Source organism: Quercus robur, chromosome 5, assembly GCF_932294415.1.
Source record: "Quercus robur chromosome 5, dhQueRobu3.1, whole genome shotgun sequence".
Taxonomy (NCBI): Eukaryota; Viridiplantae; Streptophyta; class Magnoliopsida; order Fagales; family Fagaceae; genus Quercus; species Quercus robur.
In genome coordinates this window covers 61,343,074-61,355,121 of record NC_065538.1, presented here as the reverse complement: position 1 = coordinate 61,355,121, position 12,048 = coordinate 61,343,074, and the positions used below count along the sequence as shown (strand labels likewise).

The 12,048-nt window shown below is 34.3% G+C and overlaps 1 protein-coding gene across 1 annotated transcript; it reads right to left on the bottom strand.

The window, feature by feature from the left end:
- Positions 1–4,880: 4,880 nt before the first annotated feature.
- On the bottom strand, positions 4,881–7,781 carry LOC126726560 (F-box protein At5g46170). The gene is made up of 2 exons (XM_050431825.1): positions 6,227–7,781; positions 4,881–5,292 (listed from the first exon to the last, which is right to left on the bottom strand). The coding sequence occupies exon 1, from the start codon at positions 7,422–7,424 to the stop codon at positions 6,261–6,263; it is 1,164 nt and encodes a 387-aa protein (XP_050287782.1). The 5' UTR covers positions 7,425–7,781; the 3' UTR covers positions 4,881–5,292; positions 6,227–6,260.
- Between the last annotated feature and the right edge of the window lie 4,267 nt (positions 7,782–12,048).

Below are 12,048 nucleotides of genomic sequence, written 5' to 3'. Positions count from 1 at the left end.
TATGGGTTCACCACTCACATCATTTTTTTACTTATTAGTAACCACTTATCACATCAATAATTTATAAAAAAGTTTGTTGCACTAGTATTTTTTTCATTTTAGTGACTATAAAAAAAAAATTATAGATCTAAAATCTAAAACAAAATATACAAGCCCAAAAATAATAGCTCAACAAAAAAAATTAGTAAAACTTAAAAAAAAAAAAAAAGAAGCTCAATTAACCAATTTTATTTAAAATAAACAACCCTGCCCCTTAAAAAGTTTTAAACAAAAATAATTTTGTTCTTACCATCACCAAAAAAAATCTCAATAGCTAAATAGTAGTAGAGTCAAAAGTTGAAACCACTGCACACAGTCAACAATAAAGCTGCCCCTCTTAACTCAAAGTTCTGACTTTGTCCTTACTAACGAATATGAAAAATTTTGACAAAATGAATAGTTAAAGTAATATAAAGCTCTTGATTATTTTATGGAACAGAAGATATAATGGTCATTCGACAAGAAGTTGACTATAATTACATTGAATATAAAAACAAATCTTGAACTATTAGAGACATCTACATAAAGATCCACAACTTCCTATTCAAGAAAGAAATTAAATCATTAACAAGATAAGAAACACTTGTTTTAAATATGATCTTATAATAAATTTCACTATGAAACAACCATGTTTGTTTCAAATGAAGATAAGCAATCTTTAACTCTTCATACATGATAACCTTTTCAATTCCTAAACATTTATTTGTGTCCTTGTTATGTGTAGAACATGTTTTTTAACAAAGATTGAGCCAATTGACATTGAAGGCCAATTGTTTTTCATTATTGATTATGCATGGGTAGAACCATATAAGCTTGAGATCTGTGGGAAGTGAAATCACGTGTTGTGAAGTAAAGAGATTGAACAAACACTTAGGAACAAGACACCTACCACTAATGTTTAATTTATTTTGCCAACTACTTTCCCTACACCAATATGTCATTTACTTCTTCTTTTCGTCTAATCTTGTAAACTGTCTCTTTTTCTTTTTTTTTTTTTTTTTTTTTTTTTTTTTTTTTTTTTTTTTTCTTCTCTCTCTCAGTTTTAGCTGCTTTGGGGAATTAGATAGATCATAGACATGACAGCTGATTTAGATATAGTAGAAGCCTTTGTATTGCTGTCTCTATTGTTGGTTTCGGTTGGACAACTATATACTTATGTAACTGTTCATCTAAAATACCTATCTTACTACTAGTCTTTTGGACATTCCTATCTATTTGTATTTTTTCTTTGTGCGTCTCCCTTCTTCTATATAAGAGACGTGATTCATTTGCAAACGAATAAAAAGACAGCTTTCTTCTTTCAGATGTTCTCTTTTTGTTTGTATTTGCTGAATCAGATTTATGTTTGAATGTGGTTAACTCACTCCAAGACGAGAACCAGCTCCCTCATTGATCAATTGTTCCTATTTTGGACGATGTCAAGCTGTTAAGTAGAAATTTTTACTGAGAGTAGTTCGTAATTTGGCAGCCGATTCTGTAGCCCAATGGACCTCTTTTCATAACTGGACTTGCCTGTTGGGTCCTTGACAGAAATGACCATATGCTTTTTCTTTAATAAACTTTTCTATTCTAGTTCTAACCTCACTTCCTATTCCTCTCTCACTATCAATCTATAAAAAATTAAAAAATTAAAAAAATAAATAAAGTCTTCATTCAGCAGGGAAAAGAAAGGGAATTTGATTCTAAGCCAGTATATTAATAAGGCTATACCTATACAAGTATTTAAGTTCTAATTCTGCCACAGTATTAAAAAGAATTGGGCCATTTCAATCATAGTGCTCCACCTTGAAATTTGTAAAGAGGGCTTTAAAAGATAAAAAGAGAGACACGTCACTTGAAAATGTCCGAAAACATGTAGGAGCATGGGAAAAGTAATCATGAATGCTATGACTAATTTGCATTCCTGCAGTGTTTACCTACAAAAGGACAAATTCTTTGTTTACTGTTTGTCACACCCATTGCCGGCTTATAGTTAAACATGTGGGGCTTGCTTACCATTTCTATTTCTCATATGATTCCTCCACTTCCACCATTTTATCTGTTTTGTAATAGAATATAGTATAGAATAATGGTGAGATGAGATCTTTCAATTATAAATAGAACTCGCTTTTCAATTATGTTTTGCTAAAAAGAAATTGAGTTTGGAATATACAAATAGATTACAGACAAGGAAAATCAGGGCCCCAAAGTCGATAGAATCCTCTCACCCAATTTGTTCCATTGGAGCGTGAGTGTGTGTGTAAACTTTGAGCTTGATTCCAGACTTTATTTCACGTGGATTGTGAGTATGCAAAGCTATAAGATACCTCATGTGACTAACAGATAGGGGTAGTAGAAACAGGACCAGCTAATAATTAATCAAAATAAACCAAAAAATAGCCAATGAAAAGTATCAAACTATAATTCTAAATCGCAAGCCTTGCCTGGAAACAGCCTTACCCCATCATTCTCAACTATATTATTATGTTATTCCAATATTAAATAAATGAAATAAACAAATATTATTATTAAAATAAAAAATAAAAAATCGCATTCCCCCACTTTCTTTTTTGATTATTTTACTCTGTTCCTTCTAGAACAAAGTTGAAGTCCACAAAAAATAAAATATGGATGGTGGTTATTAATAATACAAAAGATCAGTGCCTAGCTCTTCTCGTTTCTACATAAGGGCATGTTTTCTAGAAAGAACCACTCTATCCCTAGAGCAAAAAATTCAATTTTTAGAGTAGGACTAGCCAAGTCTAGTTGCTTCTCGAATCAAATAAGAGTGTGTGTATAGTAAATAGATGCCACTCTGTCTAATGGTGATTAAATTAACCCCTCAATACTCCCATCAAGTAAGGGCATTTACCAAATTTTATTTCAAGAAGATGTTACATAATCGCATCTTTACTTTTCCTATCACTTTCCCATTAAAGAAGGGCACATACCAAATTTTATTTCAAGAAGATTTTACAAAATCACATCTTTACTTTTCCTATCACTTTCCCATTTATTCTTTGATTTTTAGAAACCTAGGGTGACAATGACATGAAACTTTGTAAATCTTTTGTGAGATAGAGAGTCTGTGTAAATAGCATTGCATTACATTAAATTGCATAGTGTATTTTCAAAGGAATCTACACCTACTAGGGGCTAGCCTTGACCATTGATAAGTCATTACATTTTTGAAGATGTAGCTCTGTTATCTAGATGACAATCATATTTAGTGCCTCTCGGCCACTGGGCATTTTTGATACATGCATTGACTTGTTGAGCAGTGAAAGGAAGCACTAACTTGCAATGGGGGGGGAGCATGGAAGTGATGGTTGGTTTGAGATAAATATAGAGCAAGGAAAATGGTTGGTTAATCGTCGACGAGTATATAGATGAAATATTGCTATCACTTTCTCTAATCCTGGCAAATTCAATGGACACCAATTTGGTTTAAGGTAAATCTTTCTGTAATTGTACAATGGCTTACACACTCTTGAACGGTACCAATGTAAAGAAGAGATTCCACACGACACTGCACACAAAGATGTCAAGTTATATGCTTTGTAGAATATGATAAGCCATTTCATAATGTCTCTTTTGTTTAATGGTGCTCAAGAAAGCATCAATTGGACACCACTTGTATTTACGTGAATATTTTGACTGAAAGCGACTCAACTTGTATTTACATGAATTTTTTGACAGGAAGTGACCCAACTGTGCATAAAAGGTAACTAGCAATATATTTCCCATCCTTAAATAAGACCAAGCCTTTGATAATTTCTAGTGAAAACGAGAATACGCTGGGTATGAGTAATTTCCATGAAACTCATATCGCATAATCAATGCTATTCAATGCAGTGTCAGATGTATCATGGCAGAGAGAGAGAGTACATCATAACAAGCAATGAGACAGAAGCAGCCCACCCCTCAAACATACAGCTATGAATGTACATTGACACACCATCAGTTTTCACACTTACACATACAGCACAATTACCCATCACCAGCAACAATCAGCATCAAGATCATAGTTGTCAAAATCCTGATCTGGATCATATGATCCTACGATTTTACGATCCCACCTACTCAAAATGATCTAAATCTTTCAGGGATCTTAGCGATCATTCAGGATTGGTAGGATTGTACGATTCTAATGATCCCAAATGACTTTTATTTTTTGTAATATTTTTTAACTTGACAGAAGGCTTAGTTGGACCTAAATGAAAAATAAAATCCCAATAGACCAAGTTTTTCTACTCTAATGTAGAAAGAGTGTCAGTTAGGCTCAAATAAAAAACATCCCAATAGAGTCACATTTTAAGGCTTTTGGCATCTTTAAATAATACTTACAAATAAATATAGTGATATATGGTAATTATATCAATGAATGTATAATTTATATGATTATTTAACATACCAATGTGTATTTTTTGTTTTTTTCTCAAATAATGTAAGATCTTACGACCCACGATCCTACCTACCTCGCACAATCTTACGTAGGATCCCGATTTTGATAACCTTGATCAAGATACTGTATAGGTTATTTCGCAACTCCCTCGTTTTCTTTTCCTTTTTTTCATTTTTACTCAAACCAGCAACTCACTTCTACTTGGAGGCAGATGGGCTATCATGCTAACATTTTATTGAGGTTCAAGTTCAACATACCATAGTTGGGAACATCTGATTCAGTGAAGCAGTGACATGCTATCTTATGCTGTCCTAAACAAGAAAAGCTTTGAGAGACTTCACTATGCCATCATTACATCAATAATCAATGACTCTATTGGCAATTACCATTGAAGAAGAAACAGATAATACACATCTTCCATTTTACCACTGCTACATATGAGTGACTTAACCATGGATCATTTGAAGCATAATAGTACATTGCTCAATAACCTTTTTAAGTATAACATAAACATCACATATTCATCATAACTACAATATTCACATACAGAGATGGTTTAAATAAAGTAAATGACTACACGAACTGAAAGATCTTACAACATCATTTTAGTTGCATGTGTGCAATCTTACAAGCATATGCCTCAAATCAAAACAACAAGCACAGATGCATTTCCACCATCAATTCCAGCATACCGGGTGAGAGATTAACAGTGCATGCATATTCAACCAAGGATTGGTGTTTCAGTGGCAGTCCACAAAAGTTGGCTTGGCACCCAACTGAGATATTCATAAAGCAAAATTGTCATCTAATTCTCTGTTTGCAAAAAAACATGCACATCCTCCACTTTCTCTTGTATGATTGTGCCTTCCCTGGAAAACCCCATTTTAGAGTAAGAATAGTGTACAAAATACATAACAACTGATTTGTTTTTAAAATAAAACAAAAAACACACAACAATCATAAGTCAAAACAAAAAAACAATGCAGGAATTATATAATCCAGATATGCTTAGTGCTACTTTCTCATTTGTACCATAACCAATACAATTTCTGTTCTGTGACTCTCCACCTCCCAAAAAAAAATTAGGTCTCATCCCTACTCAAAGACATAGAGCATATGTTATAACATACGAATTCCCAAATCTTAAAAGATGCATCAAATCCACACCAAGGCCAATATCTCATTGGTTCCTTATATAGAGGGCAAGGCATAATGAACAATCCATATCCAAAGCCTAGAATACCATATAACAATAATACAAAATTGTCTTTTAATTCTCTGTTTGCAAAAAAAAAAAAAAAAAAAAAAAAAAAAAAAAAAATGCATATGCAGATCCCCACTTTCTCCTGTATCATTGTGCCTTAACTGGAAAACCCCATTTTAGAGTGTAAGAAAAGAGCACACATATGAATGATTCACGAGTAAATTCTGATTTATCTTTTAAAATAAAACAAAAAGGCACACAAACAGCGCAATTCAAAACCAAAAACAATGCAGAAAATTCATAATCCAGATACTTTGAGCTACTTTCTCATTTGTACCATGACCAATACAATTTTCAATTTCGTGAGTCTCCACCTCTCAAAAAACAATGAGGTCTCATTCATATTCAACGACATTTTATCTTTCCTTATAACATAGGAATTCCCAAATCTTAAAAGACACATCAAATCCAACAACAAGACCATAATACTACATATCAATAATACAAAACATCTCATTGGTTCCTTATAGTGGGCAACACTGCAATTTTCGCTCAATTATTCAAATCCCCAATTAAATAAGCTGTAGAAACTTGTTTACCTCAGATCACATTACTCTCTGTGAAAGTATGAATTCAGAATGAGTTCATCTCAAGACAGTAAGTCCTCCGCTTGACGAGCATCTTGGCGGCAGTACCATAAGGCTCCTCGAAAGCCGTGGAGACCCACGACACATCGGACACTTCCTTCTTGCTCATGGCGGGCACAGACTGATCGCTGGGCCGAATGGCGACAAGGGTGGCACCCTTGAGAACCATCCCATCGGGCAATTCCAAGTGCGGCGCATACCAAAGGCGCATATTAAGAGCCGGAACTTGGGTCCTCTTCGAGGCAGAGGAAGCCGATAGCGGCTTCACTCTCAGCTCCTCCAGCTGCTCCCTATTCATACACAACACGCCTTGCCCATCGGCATCGGTCAGCACGAGATTATCCAACGTCTTGTGCTCCGAAATTATGGGTTGCAGCAAGTAATGCCTAGCCGAAGCTGCAATCAAAGAGCTAATTGTCCAAACCACACGCAGTTTCAGACCCCCATTCGTGTAAAACGAATCCGGTATGCTCCCGTTGTCCTCTCCGGTACCGCAGGCGGCTGCTGCATCGGCGGCGGCGGCGTACGCCGGGGACCGGAAAACCGCAGAGGCGCCGAGAATGACGCAATCGTCGAGGGTGGAGCCGAAATCGGCACGCCATTTGAGCAAAACCCCATCCTCGATACCCAATTCGCCGCTGGGAAGCTCGATTCGAAGGAAGCGAATTTCGTTGAAGTTTTTGAGGACCTGGGTCGGGGAATGGTGAGTAACGCCTCCACCGCCACCGCCTCCACCGTGTTCGGCATCGGAGTCTTCGGAGAGCAACAGAGCGGAGGAGGCGGAAGAAGACGAAGCGGGTCTCTTAGGGTTAAGGAGTTGGGTAAAGAGCTGAAGTGGCTTGACGATTCCGCCGAAAACGAAACGGAAGAGGTTCGAGAAGGGGTTGCGAGACTTGTCGGAGGAGCAGGAGATAGCCGGGGCGGAAAGCGAAGAAGACGAAGAGTCGTCGTCGGAGATAACGCAGTCGACCCGAACGACGACGTTGTCTACCTGAGGGACGAGGGAGTGGAAGCGGCGCGAAACGACGCAGCACCGACCCAAGGCCTTGACATCGCCGATCCTGTTGAAGATCAAGAGGAGGATAGAGTCGGGAAGGCGGTCGAAGTGGTCGATGTGGGATTGCGGCTCCGAAAACGTCAGATCTGACATTGCCAAAAGACGTAGGCTGGTTTGTGATCTGAATTTGCTAGTAGTAGAAGTGGGTTTGGTGTAGATCTGGGAAATTATAAGCCATGTGTTTCTGTTTCTGTTTCTGCTTTACTTTCAAATTAAGATAAGGTTTGTTTTATATATATATATACATATATTTGTTAGAAACAGAAATAGAACAAAACTCTTTTTTCGATTCGCAGAGATTTTGAGTTCGAAAGATGTGAGCTGGGAATTGGAAATGGCGGTGGAGAATGGGGATATAGATAGATCCACGGTTTTTTTTTGTCTTTGTTCAGAGGTGTAGAAGAAGAGGAGTGGTGATGAATAGAGAGAGATATTGGGAGATTATTATTAAGCGCGTTATAAGGAAAAGGAAAAAAAAAAAGGTTGGTGCGTGCGTGCGTGCGTGTTGTGTGTGAGTGACTGTGTGTTGTACTGTTTTTGTTTTTGTTTTTACCTTTTTTTCTTAATATGTAGCATTATAAAATACCGGCTTTGTACGTTTTCCTTTTTGGTTTTACTGGTGTCTGATTGAGATTTGTAGGGTAATAAATCAGTAATCACAAACTCACACGTACGGTTGTTGTTGTTAAACCTAATCTTTATTACTCTTCAGAGTTTAGATTCCTTTTTATTGAGTGATATTAGGAGAATTACTATTACTAATTTGTTTTTAATTAATTAAAACTAATATGATTATTATTTGCATATGCAATAATTAATGAGTGGTTTTGACAAATCATTGAGTAGAATCTAATTAAAACTACCACCGTGTATCCTTGGTGTAGTGGTCATTCCACAAACATTCATACATATACATTTAGATTAGGTTAGAGTAGAAATTCTATCTTGTATAAAAAAGAATCCGATTAAAACTCTTTTTATTATAAAAATAACAATATCTAATTTTAAATTTAGATTTTATCCATCTCATTTAAGATATAAGATAAGAGAAATTTTAAAAATGGTAAAAATTTTCTCACACGTCAAAAGATCCATCTCATATAAAATAAGAGTAATTCTAAAAGGGGTAAAAAAATTTCGCACGCAACAGAATATACCAACCAATTAAGATACAGCACTCTTAGCTATTGTTTGAAATAAAAAAAAAAAAAAAATACAATACAAATAAAAATCTAGATTTAGTTTCTTTCTACTATAACCTTTCTACCATGGATAAACCATACATAAGAATCTAAATTTAGATTATCAAAAATAAGATCTAAATTAGCTTTCAACGAATTTCATGATACTTTTCCCATGAGATGGTAACTTTTGCTTAATGTAGAAGAAAATTGATGCCAAGGATAGCTGCTGTAAAAGTGATATTTTCTAATCTTAGCTTGCATCCATTTTATGAAATTTGTCATGCTGGTAGAAATTGTTTAGGTAAAAATTACTTAGTAGAAAGATACGGCTGACTAGGTTGTGCTGGCATTTGCTGGTGTTTTTTTTTTTAGGCAAGTTGGATGGTTAAAGTGATCTAGCCCAATTTAGAATTTTAATGTAAATAATTGTATGAGCAAACCCAGCAAACTCAGTAGCCCAACACTATGCTATGAACCAAGAGAGACAAAAATCTAGTTAAGCCCACAAAATGAATGATTGGGCCACACCAAACCCGATTCATTTGAAACGTAGAGAGAATTGATAATACAATAATGTATAAATAAATGACCTTTCTTCACTTTTTTTTTTGTTCCATTGACTCATGAAGAAAGAGGCAAACAAGAGAAAGAAAAAGAACAAAGGAAGAGAGAGAAAAAACTTAGTATGACACGGTTCTTTTTTTAACTTTTGGATTGTTTGTCTGCTACGTGGTAGTCATTTAAATTAAAATGGGAGTGAATGTGAGATTTTTAAATGGTTGGGAGAGCCAATTCTTAAAGAATTTGAGCACTTTCTGTTTTGGTTGGCACCCTCAAGCTATGTGGGTTTTTAAATGGTAGGGAAGGAGAGCCAATTCTTAAAGAATTTGAGCACTTTTTGTTTTGGTTGGCACCCTCAAGCTATGTGGTATAGCTAGATGATAGCTTAAAAATTATAAAATATACTCTCATTTGCTTATAAAGAAAGATGCTTAGGGCCCTAGGGGAGTTTGGTTTGAAGAGATCAATAGGTAAATGAATTGGTGTCAAAACATTGAGAGGAGATATATATATATATATATATATATATATATATATATATATATATATATGAAATAGGGTGGCAGTAGTTCTAGGACCATAAATTATTCCACAACTTTTTTGCCATAATTATGACGTGATAGATTGTGAGTGGTTAACCATCATTTACATTTGAATCGACAATTTTTTTTTTCACTAATCACACTCTGCCACGTCACAGTTATGGCAAGAAGTTGTGAAAATTTTTGTGATCTTAGACTTTTTCATAAGTTGTTCAACTTCAAGTTCTTTTATTATCTCCTACAAAATAAATAAATAAAAAGTCCAAATTCTTTTCTCTTATAATTAAGTTTTTCGTCTATATAAAACCTCTTTCTTATCTCGAGTAAATCTTCTCTACCACCTAATATTCAGAAGAAGATATGTTGCAGACTTTGCAGTCCTATGAGAGATTAGGCTAATTAATCAATCAATCAATCAATCAATCAATTAATCATCAATCAATATATATACATATACATATATATAAAAGCAGAGACCTCATGTGGAAGTGCATGAGGTTCTGCCATGTGGCGCTTTGTATGAGTACTTTTTTGTTTAGCCTTTCACCTCCCATCTTCTTATCAATGATTAGTTTAAGCCATAAATGCAGAAAATTAAAAGATTTGGTTCTACTCTCTTTTCTAACTTCTTGAACTCTTGCACTTTTAATTTCATTAATTTAAAAAATGAAAGGTTTTTTCCATTCAATGTTAGTTTTCATGTTCTTTTATATATTCCAGTTTCACAAAATATCAAAAGGCCAAAAGAAAAGTAGGACTGGAGAGATAGAGAGACAAAGAGTGAGAAAATTAGTGTAAAAAAGCGTATGAAATTGGCTTTGGTTTCAGGTGCATATGATCTAAATTTCTTAACAACACTATCAAAGCTTGATACAATGCTTTAACAACATATGGGGTTTCTAAAAGGTATGTGTTTTTTGTCTTTATTTATATTTTTGGAAAGTGTTTAATCTTTGTAAGTGATTAAGGTACTTAGATGTAAGTAAAATTAAACGTGAGATATGAAATAGTATAAGTTTATATTTCTCTGTTCAATTATTGTTTTATTTTTAATCTTTTGGCATGTGTATTTAGTTTTGCGAATTAGAAATTATAAACGTTAAATCTTAGATTTTTAGCCTTCAAAAGTTCATGTGTTTTCTTTACCCAAAAAAAAAAAAAAAAAAAGGAAATAATAAAAATTTATGTTGGAAACGTCAAATGTAAGAACTAAATATACATGAACACTTTTTTTTTTTTTTTTTTTTGAGGATAGAATTTCTACTCTAACTTGATCTAAGTGTATATGTGTGTGTGAAACTCTCTCCTGAAGATTTGAATCTCGACCTTTGCCCCCCACACCCCACAAACATTTATACTTGTGAAGTGACCACCACACCAAGAGTGCGCAGTGGTGAATATACATGTACACTTAATCAAACAAAAAAGGGCATATAGTGGCATTTTTAGAGTCTAATTAATTATGGTTACTTATGGATATATTGTGTTACAATTTTTTTTATTCATTATTTTAGTGATGTATAATACATAATTAAAATTAATTTTCCAAACATTATAACATATATGAATATTATAAAATAACTAATAGTGCACACATGCATCGAGACACCTACTAGTTAGTAGTTAAATAATAAGCAGCTAACCACTTAAGTTTAGGTTGATGACACCTTGTGCCAATCTTAGACCCACTTTTGGTAGAGATAACAGCTCAACAATCACTCTTAAATTGCAAAAGATTTCTTCTTTCAGTTGGGAGTGGGGCCGAGAAAGGTATATTAAGCCATTTTTTCAAAGGGGTTTTATGCTGCTTCCCAATGCATGTTTTATATTTAAGTGGTCGATATCATAAGTTCAGCACTTTCAAGCCAAGACGGCAAGACCCAACCAAGTAACCCTATATTTATAGTAGGTACTAGGTAGAGAATAATAAGTTATATGTCTAACGATATGCATGGTATTTAATTCAAGAATAAGATTTTATAGGTTAAAAAATTGAGAAGTTAATATAATATATACGAACACTACATACCACATAACGGAAAATTTTAAATTTATAAAGTTTAAATTCAATATTTAATATTAATTACTCACTTTTTTTTGTATTATTATTCAACTAATCAATACTCCGTGCGATAATCTGTACATTTTAAAAGAGATGGCCATGGGTGAGGTAAAATGCCAAAAGACCTCTTAAGTGGGGTGAGGTGAGCCAAAAGTCCCACATCACTTAAGTGAGTATCCAATGTTGAGTTCATTATAAGGGGGGATGCCTCACTAATTAGTACAAGGTCTTTTCCCACAAGGCTTGATGTCATGTGAAGAAGAACAAAATCGTGAGGAGTCCATGGGACTGCCAAAGCAGAGGGAAAAATTATATGAAAAGGCATTTAAAAGTGAAAAATGATTGATAAAATTTTGTATTTCATCTTG